The sequence below is a fragment of the Pseudorca crassidens genome, chromosome 16, assembly GCF_039906515.1.
Source record: "Pseudorca crassidens isolate mPseCra1 chromosome 16, mPseCra1.hap1, whole genome shotgun sequence".
In the NCBI taxonomy this organism is placed as follows: domain Eukaryota; kingdom Metazoa; phylum Chordata; class Mammalia; order Artiodactyla; family Delphinidae; genus Pseudorca; species Pseudorca crassidens.
This window is the reverse complement of record NC_090311.1, coordinates 6450157-6471129: the sequence shown is the minus strand read 5'-3', so window position 1 is coordinate 6471129 and position 20973 is coordinate 6450157. Positions and strand designations below refer to the sequence as shown.

The following is a 20973-nucleotide window of genomic DNA, read 5'->3' as shown; positions in this document are numbered from 1 at the left end:
AGTGACTCTCACCAGGCAACGTGTCCCTCCAGTGGGGAAGTTGAACATCTTTACATGCAATTGGCTTCCAAGGGAGCAAGAGCAGAAGCTGCCAGGAGTATTAGGGCTGGGCCCAGAATTGTATAGCATCCCTTGGCCACATCCCATCCTATTTAAGGGGAGAGGAATTTGACTCTTAACTGTGGGAAGAGTACGTGCAGCTGCAAGATGGGAGGGGTAGCTAAAGGCCACCTTGACTGACGTGGCTTCTTTAGGTGGAGAGAAATATGCTTCAAGGAAGGGTAGTCTCAGTGAAGAGGGCTGCGTCCACCCTTGAAGGGCAGGAGAACACAGGCGAAGGTCAGAAGGGCCTCAACGTCCCCCGCCCGCAACTTCTTCTTGGCTCGGTTAGAGCTCTGCCCAAGAAGTCATTTAGGTTTTGGTGCCTGGAGTAACTTGTGATGCAGAAAAGGGGGATCTCCGAGTATTCTGGACTTCATTTCAGCTTAAAATTTTACGTTTTGGATAATCGACAAAGGGAGAGAAACGCAAAGGGCAAAGGGTCTTTGGAAATCATTTCCTGTTTTCAAACATGGTCCTCCAGGTCTCTGAGCTGAGACTCCTCTCAGGAGCACAGATCCAGACCTGCCTGATCACCCGGCACTAGATTTTTCTGTCAGTTACCCTTTGCTCTCACCTAACCATTCATTCCCCTGGATTCCTTGTCCTTCCAGTCCACGTGGCTTTCTCAGACTGCCTGGGTCCTTCCTTCCCCTGCCTATCCTCCTGTCTGTTCTGGAAGTTGCTTGCCCCATGTCTCACTTTACATCAGAGGCCTCTCTGCTAAGGACATGCTTTGGGGCCCCCTCTCCCCTCACTCACTCCTCACGGTAGAGGAATTGCTTGTCTGATGGGTGAGTTTGGGAGCTAGAAGGCCTTCTGGGTCGTCTTAAACTATCCTGAAGGGTTCTCCTCCCCCTGGAGCAATGGTGGGCTTGGCTGTCTATGCACTGGGCACTGTGCCTGCATCTTTGGGGAGACACTACTTTTCCAGTGGGTTTATCAGTAATGATGGCAACTCCAGCGCTGTCATTTCAGCCTGATGCAGCTGTCACGCCTCACTGTCCTGGACTGCCCCTGTTCTTGCACCCATCAGCAAGAGTTGACAGATGCATCTCGGCCCTGAACTGGTCCAGGGCTGCATCCCCAGCCCAGCCCAGCACCTCCCAGGTAGTGGGCACTAGATAGGTTTGGTGAGTTGCATGGAAAGGAATTGATGTATACATATTTAGGTAGCACATCAATATTTTTGAAAGATTAGTTGTGAACCCCAAAGTATGATTCTGGCCTCTGTACAAGTCTTCTGAGAATGAAGGGAACGTTATAGACAGAAAATGGGAAAAAAAGTGGTAAGCCTGGCCTCCAAGGGGCTGTGGAGAGTGTCCTGAAGGGAGGAGGGCAGGGCCTGGGCTGGGTGTGGAAGCAGGAAAGAAGAAAAGAGCTGGAGATAGCACATCCGCACTCCCTCTCCACCCACCCTGCACACATACAGATCAAGTCTTTGAGGTGTAAGGAGAGAAAGATTTAGATGAAGCCTTCGAAAAGAGATACGTGGAATTTAATCAGATGCTAATAAAGGTTTTCGGCAGCAAAGGGAGCTGAGATTTTGGGACTGTTGGGATAGACATACAACTCCTGGGACCTTTGGAGACCTGGTATCCTAGAAAGTGTGGCAAGTCAAAACCAGACCCCCAGGCCCTGCTTCGTGACCAGAGGGCCGGGGTCTCGGCGCCTTTACTGGGTCTCGGCGTCTCCTGAGCCGGCAGCACTGCCCGCCTGCGTTTCCTGGTGCTCGTTTTTCAGCTCCAAACGATCCAACTCAAATCTTTCTGCCTGCAGGTTTCCATCACAGCCTCTAATCAGTTTTCTGCTCTCCAAGTGTTCAGCACCTGCTTCCCACAAACGTTTTCCTAGGTGAACCTGACTGGGTGGCGTGATAGGAGAGTCATTTCTGTGCTGCCCACCTCCCCAGCTGCTCGGGGACTCTGACCAGTCACGCCCTCTCCCTGCAGCGGGATTTTGCCCGCAGTAGGTACACAGCGGCGCCCATCCACCCGAAGACCGCACTCAGCAGTCATGTATGTGCTACGTGGACTGCCGAGCTTAGCTTTCAATTGTGAAACTTTGCCGTATGAGGACAAAAAAAAAAAAATCATGGGTTAACGTGATCATTTCTCCAAAGTACAAAATCGCGAGCCAGCTGTGCGTCGCCCTGGGGGAGGGGGGCTGCGGCATCGAGGGCACCTGCCGGGCAGGGGTGGACGCCTGTCCTGTCCTCCGTGTTCAAGAGTTCAGCCCAGGGTGAGAGACGGACAGCCACCAGGGTCAGCTGTGTACTGGGGGTAGACAGTGCTCAGAAATCCCTTCCACTCTCCCTTCTAATACCTTTCAGAGGACGCTGCCCCGATTACCTGGTGTCATCATCACGTGTGTCTCCTTCCGTCTAGGGGATATGCGACTAAGCATGTTGTGGAAGGTCTGGACCCACGGACGCTGTACAGGTTTCGACTGAAGGTCACCAGCCCCTCCGGAGAGCATGAGTACAGCCCGGTGGTCTCGGTATCTACGACCAGTGAGTATGCAGAACTCGAAACTCATTTGTCTAAAGGTGACAAGCAATGTGAAGGTGAAGGTATTCTGCTTTGTGCTCGGCCTTGCCGGAAACAGAAACCGTTCCATTTCTAAGCACTGTGATAACATTGTTCACTGGCCGGGCCTGGCCGTCACATAAGGGAGGTTGAATTACGCTTGAACAAATGCAGGAGCTGTTTTTGAGCCAGCGCTTCCCTGGGAGGGCACGTTCAGGAAAAAAGGATGGAGTCACCTTTCTCAGGAAATGGGCCAGAAGGGTGCGGGCCGAGCAAGGGTTCCCACGCGGAGAAACAGGCTGCCCCCCGGGCGACCTCAGGTGAGAGGTCCACTCAGCGTTTCGTCCCTTTTGGACAGCTTCAGTGTATCCGTCAAGACTTGACACAGCAAGTGTCAAGTTGATCCCTGGGAACCTGTGGGTGAGGAACAGTGAACAGCGAACAGCGCTGCTTCTGTCCACAGGACGCGGGGAGGGGGCCCACACAGAGGTGGGGACAGAGGCCGCATCCTTTGCCCAGGGCAGATCTAAGGGTGCAAATATTTTCTGGAATCAGTATTTTCTTTCTTTTTTTTTTTAAAGAATTTTTGTTTTTAATTAAGTTATTTTTGGCTGCGTTGGGTCTCTGTTGCTGCGCGTGGGCTTTCTCTAGTTGCGGCGAGTGGGGGCTACTCTTCCTTGTGGTGCACGGGCTTCTCATTGCGGTGGCTTCTCTTGTTGCGGAGCATGGGCTCTAGGCGCGCAGGCTTCAGTAGTTGCAGCGCATGGGCTCAGTAGTTGTGGCTCGCGGGCTGTAGAGTGCAGGCTCAGTTGTAGCACATGCACTCAGTAGCTGTGGCTCGCGGGCTCTAGAGCGCAGGCTCAGTAGTTGTGGCGCATGGGCTTAGTTGCTCCGTGGCATGTGGGATCTTCCCGGCCCAGGGCTCGAACGCGTGTCCCCTGCATTGGCAGGCAGATTCTTAACCACCGCGCCACCAGGAAAGCCCCTGTGATTGGTATTTTAAAACATTCTGAAGGTGTGTGTGTATGAAGTGCTGTCTTTGAACTAGAATATTGTGAAGATTAAAACGGTCAGAAGTGTTTTTCACTTCTGAAAATACCCACCCACCGAAAATACAGGCAAATCTTTTTTTTTTCTTAAAGAAGACGTTGGGGTAGGAGTTTATTAATTTATTTATTTTTGCTGTGTTGGGTCTTCGTCTCTGTGCGAGGGCTTTCTCTAGTTGCGGCAAGCGGGGGCCACTCTTCATCGCGGTGCGCGGGCCTCTCACTATGGCGGCCTCTCTTGTTGCGGGGCACAGGCTCCAGACACGCAGGCTCAGTAGTTGTGGCTCACGGGCCCAGTTGCTCCGCGGCATGTGGGATCTTCCCAGACCAGGGCTCGTACCCGTGTCCCCTGCATTGGCAGGCAGATTCTCAACCACTGCGCCACCAGGGAAGCCCTCAGACAAATCTCTTTTTGATTGCACAAAGGGAGTTAAACATTATTTAAAATTTTTGTGAGTTAAACGTTATTTTAAAATTTCAGTCAATGTAGCATTTGGCTTGTATACATATATATATATATATATTTTTTTTTTTTTCTGTGACTTTCAGTTGTGTCCTTTAGGCATTTACTGATGGACATTTTTGTGCAGATGAAAGGTAATTCAGATTTTGAGTTGGTTCATAACACTTTCCGTTGCAAACAAGGCATTAGGGGATTGGATCTCAATTTAGCGAACTGAGAATTTAGTTAAAGCTGAGGGTGGTGATGCCATATATGCCCCCAAACAGTGCTCAGCTAGCCGTGGAGAAATGGAGTTTCAGAGGAGACTTTTGATGTGAAATGGTCGATTCCAGAGATGCAGGTCAGGAAAGAGGGCTTGGCCCCGAATCTGGTGAGGGTGAAAGCATTTGCTTTTCTATGGGAGATATTGAGCTCCTGGAGTTTTTAGGGGTAAGAAAAGAAGGCAGTGCCTTACTTCTTTGTGTGTTGAGGGAAGGCACAGAGAAGGGAGGAGAGGGGGCAGGAGAAAAGTGGGCAAAGGGAGCCCAGCGTGTGGAAAGAGGCTCTGGAGGGCAGCTCCTCTGGGCCGCCTTTGGGCTCCCTCCCGTTCCCCCCACCCCCAGCCACTGCTGCACTCCTCTGGCTCTGCCCCTGCATTCTGGGGTGCCCTCCCTCCCCACTGCTGGGCCTACCGCGCCCACTCCGGGGCAGAGCTCTGTTCCAGGCCATTCCTCGTGTGGCTTCCCCTCGTTTGCTCTGCACGCTGCTCCGCTCCCGCACAGGGCGCTGTCTCACCACCTCTAGTAACGCTCCTTTGCCTCTTATTTTACGTATTCGTTCATCTTCTTTGTCTTCCACCTACCGTGCATGCTCCTGAGGGGCCAGGGTGATGGGTCGGTCATGTCTAGTTATAGAAGATCCTTAAGAAACGGTTGGATGGATGGCGAACGAAAAGCCCCCAGTCAGTACTGGGAGGAGGAGGAGGTCTGATTGGCTCAGCTTGCCTTCCTGTCTCTTGGGAGATGATGGGTCTGGTTGTCACTGGCTGGGGAGAGGCCCCCTGAACCTGCCAGGTGAGGGTGAACTGGGCATAGAGCCAGTTGCGGTAGGCGGCCCCTAGGATCCTTCATACCACATCAAAGCCAGGGCAGGGGCTCCTGGGCCTTTGGCCAGAGGTCACATGGGGTCAGGGCAGCATCTGGAGCTCTTCTAGGAAGGCAGAGGCCGGCGCAGCGCTCGGTCTGTCAGCTGACGAGGGTGGTGCCTGCAGGCCAGGTGCGCCTTCTCCTTGCTTCTGAGAGGCAGCCGCGGAAAATTGGTCCAAGGCCTTTGTCACTGCAGCCCGTGGCTTCCGTGGCTCATCAGACAAGACCTCCTGCGGGGACGAGGGTGGGCCGGGGATGAGGCTCCTGGTGATACCCTGGGAGCCGAGTGACAGGTCACAGCACACGTGCCTGCAGCCAGGATGCGCTCTCAACCTTAGGACGCTCTCCTGGGTGGGAAGGACCAGGTAACCCTCGCTTCTGCCTGCTGCTCCTCAGGCTGCTGCTCTTATCGTGTCCAAAGCAGACTCTCTTAAGGAGGCAGATCAGGCTAAACAAAGAATTAAAAATGTGCGCGTTCTATAAAACAAGTGAAAATGCTTCTGTGGGTTGATCATTTGCATTCGGCTAGAAAGTGCTTTAATGAATCACAAAAGCATGTACTTTGAATAAAGGATGCTCAGCCTTTTTTTCCCCCCCAGGTAAAGGACATGAGACTCTCGTTTAAATGAGGCAGCCTGCAATTTTAATCAGCTGGGCCCTTAAAAAGAAAGGAGAACAGCTGCTGCTTGTTAATTGGCAAATATTTTTTGCCAATGAGCTCATCATTTATTCACTGTTTTTAATAGAGACTTAAATTCCACCAAGGAAGGCATTATCACCACATTTTAATATCTGTCGGGACATGTGCAGCTAAATGACCCTCTTGCAGAGCGTGAGCAGTGGTTTCCCAAAGACCTCTCTGCCCTCGCCCCCTAACTCCTCGCCAGGCGTCCCCTCCTGTGGTCCTGCTCGATGACGGGCGTCCTCACCACGGGCAGCATCGGTTCAGTATTTGTAATAATTGTGACACCCTGGTAAACATTAGAAAAACAAACCCACAAAGGCAAAGCCTGCCTTTTCCATATTCCATTGCACTTATTGATAGCAGTCCCTTGGGCCAGGCCCACAATGTCTTGAAGGATTCGGGGGCAGAGGACTGGAACATTCTGCTCACCCTGGAATGTCCCCTCTGTTCTTCATGACTCCCGCCTAAAGTGGGAGTAGAAAGAACTCTGCCCTGCACACAAGAGCCTCTGCGCTCTTCTGTTCTCTGTCAAATTCCTGTAACCTGTGAGGCTCTGTCGTGCCTCGGTTGATTCCTCTCTGGGCTGGCGGCCATCCTCAGTACCTCGTTGCCTTCCTGGCAGGGGTCTGAGAGGGTTAATGAGTTAATGCTGAGAAAGAGCTTTCATGCCCCAATGATAGTTATTGCTTCCCTTTGCTGGAACTCAGCAAGCAGGGAATGATGAACAATTATGTTGTTTTCCTTCTCTTCCGTGAGATGTCCCTTTGATCCCAGAATAAGTTGGGAGAGCGCTGATGACCCCTCGCAGAAACTGGAATAGGCAATACATTTATTGAAATGATACCATAATATCAAGATACCCTGGTCTCTGTTATGCACGGTCCTCAAGCTTCTAAGCACGAAATGAACTTATTCTGTTTTCTGATATTTGCACGCCGCAGAGCTCCCTGGGTAGGATGGGAAGTGCCCGTACTGGGAGAGCCATGCTGGGCAGGTAAGAGGGATGATGTGGACTGAGGTGGTCAGGGCGTAATGTGCTGGGTGCTGCGTGTGCTTTTAGAGCTTTCCCTCAAATCCCAAGAAGTTAGCACTTTTCCGAAGCTTTCTAAGCTTTAGGCCTCCCCTTGCACTTCGCACTTTGCAGGGGCTGGGGGTTCATGTGTGTGTATTTAAGATGTCTGCTTGTATACAAAATTTAGTAAGAGCGGAAGCATAGAACGGATTGGTCAGCTACCTCGACGTCTATTAAGCCCCAAACGAAGGAGTGTGGCCTTTCAGAAGACCTCCCTTTGAGCTCTGATGTTGCCCCCTCCTATCTGGGTGACCTTGGACAACTCACTCAGCCTTTCTGGCCCTGTTTTGTGGTCTGAAGGAGATTAAAAGCATCATGTGAAGTTCTAGAGACAGCTTAGTTAATTGGATCTAGTTAGGATACCATACTTTAAAATTCAGTAGAAATAGGATGAGCTTCCTATGTCCTTCTAGATGATTCTGTGCAAATCACTTATTTTGGTGTTTTTAGTGGCAGTTGACGTTTGAGAGTCACAGAAGTAGGGGCCATTTGGTGGGATAATGAAGACTTTCCCACCACACCATCCTTCTCCTTTCTGGGAAGTGAGAGGGAAGAGGAACTTTCCATGGGTTTCATTTGCCCACTAAAGTGTGGGTCATGTTAAGTCCGTATGACTCTAGTGCAGCGATTCTCAGCATCTGCATGGTTGGTGACTGGGGCTGCCCCTTGTCTGTAGCATGTTTAGAGGTATCCCTGGCCTCCAGCCACTAGATGCCAGTAGTACCAATCCTTAAGTTGTGACAACCAAAAATGTCACTAGACTTTACCAAATGTCCTCCAGGGGGGCAAAAGTCTGCCCCCTCCCAGAGCCCCTCGTGGAAGCCATGACCTCCCTCAGAAGGCCAGGGACTGCCGTGGGCCTTGTCCTCTGGTGGGTTATCATGATACATTTATTTGAGGCTTTTGGTCTAAAACTATGTGTGGAATGATGAAAAGGAAGTATAATGTAGCTAAGACATCTTGAGGAGATTGGCAAGCTGAAGCAGACAAAATTGTTATTTCAAAACAGTTTTAACTTGGCCTGAATTTATTTTTACCAGAACAGAAGAAAAGGGTATCAGCTAAAGGTCACTCTGACAGGGATCTCTTCATTCTTCTGCCCCACTGTTTCCCGGTTTGTACTTTGTCCAGCGAAAAATCCTCCATGGAAACCAGGAGAAACTCGGCTCCTGTGCCTGGGAACTGGCGTCCCAGAGTTTTTCCACCGTGAGGAGCAGGGACTGGGAATTTTACTTCCCCGCTGGCTGAGACGGCCGGGGGCCTCTGCAGGCCAGACTGTAAGAGGGACGTTAAGGGGCGGGGTGAGCCCCAGGGGCTAGTCTGGGGTTGCGGTGGGAGGATAGAGTGGAGGGGATGTTTTCTTTCAGGGTTGAGAATAGTAACAGCTGCAAGTGGGCCCTGCAGTGTGAAGGGCAAGAGAGGGACATGTGTGTCTCATTCTCTCTGGGGCTCCCAGTGTCAAGACTAGGCATGAAAGGTATACATGAACCTTTGTTGGGGGGCACGGGTTTGATCCCCGGTCAGGGAATTGAGATCCCACATGGTGTGGCCAAAAAACCCCACCACCACCAAAAGATGAAACATTTGTTGAACAAGTGAATGAGCCTTTTGGAGATGGCGGAAGCCGGGGGTTATCAGCTCAATGCCTGTGAGGGCCGGTAGGGTGCTAAGTGTGGGAGGGGGCTGGGCACCAGGCAGGAGAGAAAGGTGGGCTGCCTGGGACCAGGGCAGCCGCTGTTCTGTTACTCTCACCTTGACAACAGATACTTACGACGTACAGGTGCTAGTCTAGCACTTCACTTGTATTGTTTCATTTAAACTTAATCCTAATCATCCAAAAAGTCAGAACGTCACGGAAGGTGAACCAAGCGAAGCCACGAAGTAAACATCCTGACGGATGGGCTTCTTTCACTCGGTCCTGAGCTCGCACACTGCTCGTTTTTGGACTCCTGCCCCCTTCTCTTCCACGAGGAGTTAGTGCACGAAGGGCTGCCCCTCCTCCCATTGTTCCTTTACTGTTTCTCAGAATCCCTCGCCTGCTTTTCTCCACTTGGCAGGCTCGCTCCCACAATCAGGCTTTCTCACAATGTTCTACCTCTCCGGGTATGAGCCCTTTTGCCTCCACAAGGTCACAGGAGGCAAGGCCAACGTGAATGTTATATTTCTGGGAAGGACTGAAATTGTGGATTTCCAACGTTAAAGCAATCTGTCTTTTATCGTTTGTCGTTCACACAGTTTAGCGACTCCTTGGCAAACAAAACCCGCACATCGTGACAATGGTGGGGCTTTCCCTTGCTCGTAAGGGACATTTATTATGTCTTCTGAAATCTGAAAGGATTATTTTCAAATATCAAAATAACATACACACAGCGGTACTTTTATAACTTGAAAATGTCCCAAGCCTTTAGGACAATCTAAATGTTCTTCTCTTAATATGTGAAAACGAGGTCTATTTTCAGTAGGAGTGGAGTATGTCATGTAAGAGATACTCAGCGGAATTGCCAAGTGCCTTCTTGAAGGTGAACGTGAACTTCCACTCAAGGCCACAGGAGGAATAGAGCTGGAAGGAACCTTCTTTCATTATATTTTGGATGACTGCTTTCCATCTACTTTCTTCAGGAGAACCCATAAGTAGTGAACACTTGCATAGAGCTGTCAACGTGAACGATGAAGATTTGCTGCTTCGAATACTACAAGGAGGGTGAGAGAACTCTGCCTTTTAAAAACTTAATTTTTTTTTTTAAATGCCCAGTAAGTGTTTAGAAATGCGTTCATGCAGCTTAACTTTATTTTCCTAAAATTGCCCACGGCTTTGAAACTGGCTCCAAAATTGACCTCAGGTGACTGGTGTGAGTGCAGCATGGCTCTTAAAGATGACCGTAGACAGCCCCATGTAAATGGTATATTTTGTCATTATTTAATGAACATTGAAAACAGATACGACAAGTCTGGGTGTCATATATTCTTCCCAGAAATAACTTATGACTCTTGCTTATATGCCGTAGCATTTAGGCAAATTTTGCCCCTAAATGCCCGCGTCTAATTCCTGGTGAAATTAAGGAATCACTAAATCAGCTGTTTCTAACTCAAAAGGCTGAAAAAACCCTAGAGGGAAAATGTTGAATACAGTTGCCGCCAATGAGATACTTGAGGCTGTCTCCCAAATGAAAACAGGACAACGTTATCTAGATCGTTTTTGAATTGATAGTGTTGAGAGCCTTAGAAGACAAGTCACGCGTGAATTGAGGCTCTGTTAGTTGGAGAAGGTTCCCGAAAAACGCCACAGCTTCTAAGCTGCTATTGAAGAGCTGGGCTCTCTTTCTTTCTTTTTTTCTTTTTGCGGTACACGGGCCTCTCACTGCTGTGGCCTCTCCCGTTGCGGAGCACAGGCTCCGGACGCGCAGGCTCAGCGGCCATGGCTCACGGGCCCAGCCGCTCCGCGGCATGTGGGATCTTCCCGTACTGGGGCACGAACCCGCGTCCCCTGCATCGGCAGGCGGACTCTCAACCACAGAGCCACCAGGGAAGCCCGAAGAGCTGGGCTTTCTTCTTTGAGCAGCAGTGCTTTATGCCCAGTGGGTGCAGTGGGGACCAGGCTGGTGTTGGGTGGAGCTGAGAGCCTGCAGTGAAGCCACTGTGTCCCCCGCTAGTTTAGAGGGGCCGTGCTCTTCATAGAGGATTTTAGCAGATTACGTAATGGTTCTGAATTGAAGGAAGTGCCTATTTTAAGTGAAATTACAGCAATTTCCTCTTCTTTCCTTGTGAATTTGAATCCTTTAAAACATTAGGCAGGGCAGTCTAAGACAACAAAAACTTAATGGTGCAGAAGGAACTGGAATTTTCAGGAAAATGAACCATTTTAACCACCTGTGCCCTGAAAGAGAAGTCAGCTGTGAATCCACAGGGAGCCGTGTGGGCACGTTCATCTCTTTTTTTTCCCTCTGTGTTTCCCCCAAGCAACGTGAAGGTTGATGTTCCCAATAAGTTTGGCTTTACCGCTCTGATGGTCGCTGCCCAGAGAGGATACACCAGGTACGGCGCTTCCCTCTGCATCCCTTAGGGGAGGGGTTGAGCCCCTCGCTGATCCCAAAGGCTCCTCTCAGGACGGGGACGGGAGGGGAAGGGCCGTCGGTGGGGGAGCGGGGGGAAACCCAGCTTCAGTTCTCTTTCCAAAATTGAGCCATGTAGGGGCTGAACAGAAGCTCAGCTGCTTTTATCATAAAGTCACACAACATGCAGGAGAGGGTATAAAAATGTATAATCATGTGATAAGGAAGAGAGGTAGCCATTTAAATTACATTTTGCAAGGTATTTTATATGTCCTGGGAAAACTGGTTATTAGAATGTGAATTTCTTTAAAAAAAAAAAAGGGGGGGGGAGGGATATTCATTCTAGAAAACAAATTTCCCTGATAGGTTGCTCAGATATAATTTCCACTGACACAATCTATTTTCTCTACTCCTCACGGAGATACACATAAATATTAAGAGCTTATTTTTTCCAACATATTTATATTTAACTAAAATGCCATTTTTAAAGAAATAGAAATGGATTTTCATTAGATTCTACCATTTGAAAATGTATTTCCAATGGTCATTAAAGTGAGAGTGAGTTAGTTTCATAGTCTAACTTGTTCCATGTGGTATAGTTTTTTGTTTTCAATGACTAATTCACGTAAAGGGTAAAAAACTGTTTGTTTGTTTTTTTGGTGTGGAGAGGCAGTTTCTTGGTTTCGTAATGCCCTGTCTTTAAAGCCAGCTGCCTCTGAAGATGGAGAAGAGAGAGTTGCCAGGACAGGTCTTAAATATAGAGTCGTTCATTTTTACTGGGTTATCGTGGGTTCCTATTCATCAAAGCTACTTATCCAGCGACTCTGAAATTTGTCTTGTTTAGGCTTGTGAAAATCCTCGTTTCTAACGGCACAGATGTGAATCTGCAGAATGGAAGTGGCAAAGACAGGTAGGTATGGAACATGCTCTAAACTGTTCCCATACTTGTGTTACTAGGCTTGGGTTTTTGATTTACCCAAATATTTTCTTGTTTCTTTTGACAGTACTGAGAGGTGATAGGTCTCAAAGGAACGATGGCAACTCAAAAACTGGCTTATTCACTTGTCCGCTTATTCTTCCACTCAACAGGGTATTTTGGGGGATATCCATTATAATGCATCTGCCTTCCCTAGCTTGAGCCCAGCAGACACTAAGCGCTCAGTAAGTGATAGTTATTGAAGCAGTTTTCTCCAGCCGTGTGCTGGGCATTTGGTTGTAAGTGCCTGTGGCACTTTTTACCTCCCTAAGGGCTCTCATTGCATGTCGCCTGACTCTGTTAACTAGAAGTCTTCGGTGTTTCCAAGGAAGCAAAAGGCATTCACAAAGATACAACCCAGTTACTTCCCTGAGGTGAAAGGGCTGAGTGCCTTGCAGGAGAAGTTTGTGGAAAGAACATGATACTTGGAAACTTGTTCTTACAATGACGAGAGAATGTTGTAGAAAGACCTAAAAATAATCACTAATCTAGTAATTAAGTTTAATTAATTCAAATCAACCAATATTTATTGAATGACTACCACATGCCAGGCTCTGTGCTTGGCACTTGGGTCGAACAGTGAATAAAATGCAAAGCCTTTGCTCAAGGAGCTTACAGTCACGTGATGTGTGCCGATCAAAGGTTTATGCACTGCAAACTAGTATGTAAGGAGTAGCCACAAAACACTGAGCAAATATGGTAGGCCACAAAGAGGACATCAGTTTCTAAAATCAGAAAGCCTACCTACCACACTCTCTGGACATAGTGCAGCAGTAGATTTTAGTAACATTGAAAAAATCACTTAAGTTTAAACAGCAGTTTTTCAAATAACTCTTAGGTATTTTTGGAACTAAGCCATCAATTCAAGAAGTTTGAAAAAATAATACTGCCATTTTAAAAAGAAAAACTTGAGAGGTATGAAAGAGAAGAATTTTTAAAAAGTAGAAATTGATTATAAAATAAAGATTGTTGAGAAATGTAAGAGCTACCTCTTAAACCAAAGCTACACAATAAAATGGACCAATTTTGTAAATCTCAGAGGAAAGAAAAAATTAGAAATCTGAAAGTATTCATAACAGTATAGAGCAAATTCAAGCATGAAAAGAAAGTGGTACGCTTGCATCTAAAATAGATTTGATCAAATCACTGAAATGGGTACTTTTTTAGAGAAAATTTAAACCATCAAAATCAACTCAAGAAGTAGAACATCCAAAATAGCCAATATCCATACAAGAAATTAGAAAATTTATTAAAAGATCACCTCCAAAATAGCCTCTGTGGTTGGTCTGTTCTACCAATGAGCTTGTTCAGATTTTCTAGGTACTGATAATAACCTTGAACTTTTCCACAGCAGAGAGGAAGCTGGGAAGCTACAGAGGATAGCCTTATTGATAAAATCTGATAGAAAGAAAGCTATTTGTACATCTTTATGTGGAGACATTTATGTATCTCTTCCATCCTAGCTAAGGGACCATACAGGAGGGTAAGGATGTCTAGATCAGGAAATTTCTTAATGCTTCCCATCAGTAGACTGAAGGTGAAAAAAAGCCTGTGTGTGTGTAACTGGTCCTCTGTCTCTTTTTTTATTTTAAAAATTTTTTCTTATAGCAATGACTTTTGAGGAGACGGGATCAATTATCTTAGAGGATGCCCTGCATTCTTGATCTGCTCAGTTGTCTCCTAGGTGTGAAGGAGGCATTTAACTTGTTCATTATTTCCAATAAAGTTAAAATTAGGTTTAAAGGCTTGATTGGATTCAGGTTAACACTTTTAGCGAGAGCACTTCAGAGCTGGTGTCGTGGCTTCAGTTTGCCTCTGTCAGGCCTGTGATGCAGGTTGCCCCCCAGCTGGTGATTCCACTTCTCATCCTTTGCTGAGCGTGTAACAGCTAAGTCTTTCCTTTGTAAAGATATAGCTTCCCATTGCAATTAGAAAATAGTCTATGGGTTAGAAATTCAGTACAGTGTGAACATCCTGTTCTCCATTAAACTTTCATTCAAAAATTTTAGCATCTACTGTGATCCTTGCCTGAATCAATTATTTAATTGGGACTTGCCAAAAAGTGATTTTCTAATTCCATGATTCCTCCCATATTTATTAGCTGTGTAGTCTTCTGTTAACAAGAGCTTTCCGTCATCAACTGGAGATGGACTACATTGTATTCTATAAAGACAACATAAATGTTTATTTAAGTACCAATATTTAGAGTAAGGAATTGGTTTAATAGTTATCTCTAATAATGTCCAATGAGATTTTTTTCTTTTTCTTTTCTGAATATCATCATGGACTGGTAGATGTTTTTAAATCCAACATGTTACTCTATTACAGTGATTATTCATTTTTTGGAGGTATAATTCACATACCATAAAATTCATTCTGCTACAATGTACAATTCAGCGTTTAAAAATATATGAACAAAGTTGTGTAGCCACCATCACTGTCTAAATCCAGAAGATTTTCGTCAACACGGAAAGAAGCCCTATATTCACTGGCAGTCATTTACCATCTCCTCCTTCCAGCTTCAGCAACCGCTAACCTGCTAGTTCTGTCTCTATGGACTTGTCTATTCTGGACATTTCATATAAATGAAATCATACTGTGTGGCCTTTTGCATCTGGCTTTTATTTAGCGTAATGTTTTAAGGTTCATCTACATTGTAGCATATATCAGTACTTCACTTCCTTTTTATGGCCAAATTATATTCCATTGTATGGATATACCACAATGTGTCTCTTCATCAGTTGATAGACACATACATTTTATGTGAATAATTTTCATGGCTTTTCCACCCAAATTAGGATTTCTCTCTTAGGTTTAAGCCAGGGGGGGTAAATGTAGACCTGAGTGTGGAGACCCCACTTATAGCCAAATGCTTCTTCTGCTGTGTGTTGCAGTCTAATGCTTGCGTGCTACGCAGGACACCTAGATGTTGTGAAATACCTCCGAAGACACGGTGCTTCCTGGGACGCTAGAGACCTAGGAGGCTGTACAGCTCTGCACTGGGCTGCAGATGGAGGCCACTGCAATGTGATTGAGTGGATGATAAAGGACGGCTGTGAGGTACGATTGTCCTTGTCAACTACACACGTAGAGTTAAGAACCTAAATGCTGTTCCACAGGGTTTAGGACAAGCAGGGCCTTATGTGGATGTCTTTTGATTAGTTGAACCTAGAAATGCTAAAGAAAGTTCTCTGACTTATGAGCAAGAAAGTTCCTGAAGCCTTGGAAAAAAAAAAGATCGTTATAGAATTGTTATGCTAATGAGGCTTCAGATTGTCATGGAGGTTCATCGCGTGTGGGGGAAAAAGAAACAGTGCTGAATCCAGAGCTGGACCTGTTGCTTCTTCTACCTTGCTGATTCCTTTGTTCATTCCCTACGCCAACAAAGCTTGATGGTGCCTCTACAACACACCAGATACTGTGGGAGGTGCTGGACGCACCAAGATGTTCAGAACTCTTACAGCCATACTGCTGCTTATTGCTTTTAGAATTAGATTATTTTTATTCTTGGGTTTGCTTTAAAGATTAGTCATTAAAAAAAACTTCCGAAGAGCAAACACTATATCAAGAATAGAGCATTGCAGGGGCTTCCCTGGTGGCGCAGTGGTTGAGAGTCCGCCTGCCGATACAGGGGACATGGGTTCGTGCCCCGGTCCGGGAAGATCCCACATGCCGCGGAGCGGCTGGGCCCGTGAGCCATGGCCGCTGAGCCTGCGCGTCCGGAGCCTGTGCTCCGCGGTGGGAGAGGCCACAACAGTGAGAGGCCCGCGTACCAAAAAAAAAAGAATAGAGCATATTCCAGCTCTCGTGTCTTTGCTCTGAAGCAGGCATGTTGGTTTGATTCTGGTTTCATGTCATCAGAAAGCACAAATTCTACTTGGCAAATGGAAGTAGAGTTGTTTGGACTCTTCTAAAGATATTTGAAGATGGGCAGATAGAATTAGCTCCATTAGGGTAATTGCTGCTAACTTTGAAAACTTTAGAAGATTTCAAAGAAGTTAAATAAAAATTTCAGGGCATGGAAATAAGGAATGATGAACAAAATTCTCTCCTAATTGTGATTGCCAGATGGTGTAGACTACTGAGAAGTTAAACTGATGACCTGGAAAATAAACTCGAATGGAGAAGAGTTATGTCTCCCGGAAGATGTCTGTAGATTTGTCCTAGTTTGTCTCTGAAGTGTGATTGAGCAAAAGCAAGGCTTAAGTTGTGGGATCTCACTGGTTCCTGCTGCTGCTTTGAGAGGGCTGAGAAGAGGGCCCCTTGGAGGAAGAACCTCAATCAAGATAAATCCCTTTTATTACATTTCTTGTTTTGTTTTAGACACACGCACAAAAGGTCAGAGGTATCAGCCTTCGCGCCTTGGTGGTTAGGGCCCACACCTGCCTTGGGTGGTGGTGACAGCCACATTCCTCTTGTTTGGTTTATGATGAATTCTGCTCATGCTTTGGACCCAGTAAAAGTCTGTAGCTGAAAATGAAGTTTGACCTTTGCTGAAAGAAGGGCAGGTCTCTGCCATCAACATGTAATACTGGAATTTTGGAAGTGTAGTCTCTCTGGGCTTTAGTTATGGACACACTGATTTGGGGTGAATTCCATCTTTTTCTGTAGCACTGGAACTCCATAAATGTGTCCACAAAAGATTTCTGTGTGGCTGGTAGATGATATCAACACGAGTCGCTCTCTGTTCTTGGCAGGTGGTGGATCCGATGCTTTGGAAGACAGTGGGTTGGATCTGGGAGCAAAGTGGGGCAGTCACCCTCTTCTCGAATTGAATGATCTATACTGAGAGCGAGTTATTTGCATGGGGAACCATTTCTACATTTAATGAGCCATGTGACCTCAGGGAAGGTATTCGACTTCTCTGGGATTTGGTTTAAACATTTGTAAACCAGGAATAAAAATAGCTACCCCTGTTTCACCCTCAGGACCAAAGAGAAAATGTGAGTGGAAGCGCATTGGAAATGCATAAAGTACCTCGTAGTATGAGGTGGTTATTTTATTATTATTTAAATATAATGGAATGGACCTCGCTGCCCAAAGGTTATTTGTTATTTGCAAGAGGAAGAGCTGCACATCTTAACGGTGTTGCGGTGGCTAATCTCATACACACAAATCACCTGCAAGGTCCTAAGGCCCTACTGGCAGCTCCTTGTTTGTTATTCCGGTCTGATGCTTCATACTAAAGCTGCAGAGAGCTCTGAGTAATTCTTCTGTAAGTAATTCTTCTGAATTAGACCTGTGTGTGCGTCCATGCGTCCGTCTGTGCACGCGTGTATATGTCTACTTCGGTACCACTCTTCACGGATGGATGAGGTCCTTGTTGGGATTGGAGGAGGCAGTATCTACATTTCATTATTCTAGAATATGTCTTAAAAAGCATGAAACTGAAGGATCTTAATGTCGGGCAGGTTATTAGAAATGGCCCATCTTACTACCAGGCAAACTACATTTTGGACGAGGCTTTAGGTTGGCTGACTTTTCAGACTGGGTTTCATGTAAGAGATCTGGTTGCTTTGTATTTACTCCGGCTGTAGTTCTCCTGCTTAAAATGAATACCTATTGGTAAGTATCAGGGTGGGCGTTTATATTACTGTCTTGTTCCAGAAGGGATTTAAAGCCGCTTACAAAGACGCTTAAAAGTAAGCAGCAGACACCCTTTAAAAACCAGACGAGGAAAGTTAGGCACGAGAAAATAAGGCAGGGCTCACATGGGGCCAAGGAGGAGGTGATTACATTTCATTTTTCTGTCCCATCTTTTTTCCATTTGAACAAAATGTAAATGAAGATGCCAGTGGGTGGGGAGGGGCCTCCTGGGGCCTCTCAGCACCCTCTAAAGTGGCCCAAACACAGCTGCTCACTGTGTAAATGTGAACTGAAATCACGGTCCAATCAACTCTCACCGGGTCTAGAAAGACTGCTATCTAAATTGTGGGGGAATTTGGGCAAGTAGACATTTCTTTATAAGTTTCTGATGAGTGATTTTCAGGAAAAGAAAGTGGGCTAAGAGCCACTCTCCCTGTGGCTCTCCAGGTGGACCCCACGGACGCTGGCTCGGGGTGGACCCCGCTCATGAGAGTCTCTGCGGTCTCGGGGAACCAGGAGGTCGCCTCTCTGCTGATTGACGCAGGCGCGGATGTGAACATGAAAGACAAAGACGGCAAGACCCCTCTCATGGTACGCCTTGCTACGCACAGCAGCCTGGCTTGACAGGTGGAATTAAGGTCAGAGCTGGCCCTGTAACAGAAATTCTTGAGAGTGCAGCCACATAAGAGCACTGGGGGGCTTCCCTGGTGGCGCAGTGGTTGAGAGTCCGCCTGCCGATGCAGGGGACACGGGTTCGTGCCCCGGTCCGGGAAGATCCCACATGCCGTGGAGCAGCTGGGCCCGTGAGCCATGGCCGCTGAGCCTGCGCGTCCGGAGCCTGTTGCTCCGCAACGGGAGAGGCCACAGCAGTGAGAGGCCCGCGTACCGCAAAAACAAAAAAACAAAAAAACAAACAAAAAAAAGCACTGGGTTTTGGTTGCGTGTGTATTCCCTATCGGCCTGTGAATTAAGATATGGTGATGTCACCATAGCATTTTTTGGGGGGTGGGGGGGTCACTCTAGTATTTTTGTTGTCTTTTGACAGCTTTCTTGAAGGATTACCAACCCCAGTCCCTGGGGCCATTTTAGGATCAAAACAAAGAAGTGCTGTTCTCTGTCCTGGTTTGGCCTGGGACTTGTCAGGTCATCCCACATGGAGAAAAGCAGATTTCCTTTCCTCTTCCCTTGCAGCTGCCATGGCGGTGCAGCGAGGTCCACGCACCCGTCCTGCAAAGCCACAGCGGCCCCAGACAGCTCTGACCCTTGAGTGTGCTGCTGGTGGGTGTCCTGGACCTGTCCCACCAGGCACCCGCTTCCGCTCACCCCCACTGTTTGTCTCCTAGGTGGCCGTGCTGAATAACCATGAAGAATTAGTCCAGTTACTTCTTGACAAAGGGGCAGACGCAAGTGTGAAAAATGAGGTATGTAACTCCATCTCCATCTAAGGATTTTTTCCTGGTGAGGAGGAGAGAACATAGATACAAAAGAATTTTTCTTGTTTTCTCTTTCAGTTTGGCAAAGGTGTCCTAGAAATGGCCAGAGTTTTTGACAGAAAGGTTGGGATGTTCTTTCTGCCCTTTGAGGCTCATTTTGCAGCACTTAAAAAAAACACAAAAAAACCCAAACCTTGGATTACATGCACCTGTTTTTGTTTATCTAGAATGTAGTCTCCTTATTAGAAGAAATGAGAAAAAAGCAAATGCCGAAGAAGTCATCTATTCGCTGACTGGGGCACCTCTTACCTCCCTCCGAAAGCCAAGTGAAACGAAGCAGAACAGGACTTGAACTGGACAGATGAAATTCTGCATCTTTGAGGGCTATGCATTTGATTAATTATTTGGTGAAGATTCACAGTACTTTTGTAACATACGACTGTTCTCACTTTGAAATACATCTTTTGACCTAAGTACGCGTGGTGGTGGTGTCGTCATCGGGCGTCTGTAGAACGGGGATATTTTCTTGTGCTCGGGCCTTTTGGAGTTAGACGTGAAGCAAAATATTTATGTCCCGGAGCTGCACAAACATACACGGGCCTCCCACTTCCCGCTCCTGCCCTCCAAGCTGTCCTCCGAGCCACTCCAGGACCCGATGGAAATTCCTTCTCCCATGTGTTTTTAATTATGTCCTTCCTTCCCAACCTAAGGCCTTCCAGGCCGTGTGGTCAGGCTGGTGCGCCCTCCTGAGAGACGCTCCTCCTGAAAGCCCAGGAGGCCACGTGAAGAGTTTTCCACTCAGCCGTTGGCCTCACATCAAAGCACGAGATGCATATTTCAAGACTCCGATTCTGCTCCATTAGAGCAGTCCTTTTAGAACAGACCTGTCTGAGGATGTGTTTGCGTACACTCAGGCCCGGACAATGAAAGAGCCGGCCTGCTGGCCTGTTGACAACTTTGCCAAAGAGGAGTATATTATTACATCGAGTCCTCGGAGCAGAAAGGGTTTCGATGCTGATCACTCAGTTCTAGGACAAGTAGGACTGAACAGGTCTGCTGGTTGGGAGCTCAGACACAAACGTGTTCGAGCTTTAGTTTGGCAGACACACTTAAAAATCAGTAAAGAGGGGAGCGAGCCGACCGCATGCATTTCGCGTCTCCAGAGACAAGCTGGTTAGCTTGACCCCAGGAGAAGACCAGCTACAGAGGTCTGCACGGGACTGGAATTTTCTCTGCAGGGAAAGAGCAATTAAAAGGTTATTTAAGTGCCAGAGCTCTGGGGGAAGGGCATAGAGAAGAAACACACCATCAGTTTTTTGATGTTGGCAGTTCTCAGCTTTATTCCATACAGCTTAGACTGTCCACCTTAGGACCTGGATCTGTGGCTCATATGCAGTCCTCTCCTTAGATATTTCACTAGCGTTTTACCTTTCGTACAAATGCTTATTCCTTTAGATTTGTTGGAATGGATTTTAAAAATCTCTCTAGGGCTTCCCTGGTGGCGCAGTGGTTGAGAGTCCGCCTGCCGATGCAGGGGACATGGGTTTGTGCCCCGGTCCGGGAAGATCCCACATGCCGCGGAGCGGCTGGGCCCGTGAGCCATGGCTGCTGAGCCTGCGCGTCCGGAGCCTGTGCTCCGCAACGGGAGAGGCCACAACAGGGGGAGGCCCACGTACCACAAAGAAAAAAAAAAAAAACAACTCTCTAAAAATCAGAGCATCGTCACGACGTTCCAAGGCTCCTTTTCCCCCCACCATGATCAATGCTGACATTCACCTCAACTTCATTCCTTGGTCTGTTGTATATACTATTCATGACCTACGGGAAGAGGGCACACCCCTTCTTGTGGAGGTCAACTTTGGCCATATAATGGGGCTGACTTTGGTCAATGAAACGTGAGTGGAAGTGGCTC

General features: G+C 47.2%; 1 protein-coding gene across 1 annotated transcript in view; it reads left to right on the top strand.

Annotated features, from left to right (window-relative positions):
* FANK1 (fibronectin type III and ankyrin repeat domains 1) overlaps window positions 1–19534 on the top strand; it is a 112117-nt gene extending 92583 nt beyond the window's left edge. Inside the window, exons 3-11 of the mRNA XM_067709076.1 lie at window positions 2487–2611; window positions 9637–9718; window positions 10975–11049; window positions 11911–11976; window positions 14937–15102; window positions 18076–18219; window positions 18972–19049; window positions 19140–19184; window positions 19289–19534. Coding sequence (XP_067565177.1) covers window positions 2487–2611; window positions 9637–9718; window positions 10975–11049; window positions 11911–11976; window positions 14937–15102; window positions 18076–18219; window positions 18972–19049; window positions 19140–19184; window positions 19289–19354 — 847 coding nt within the window. The 3' untranslated portion in view covers window positions 19355–19534. The remainder of the gene's footprint in view (window positions 1–2486; window positions 2612–9636; window positions 9719–10974; window positions 11050–11910; window positions 11977–14936; window positions 15103–18075; window positions 18220–18971; window positions 19050–19139; window positions 19185–19288) is intronic.
* The last annotated feature ends 1439 nt before the right edge of the window (window positions 19535–20973 follow it).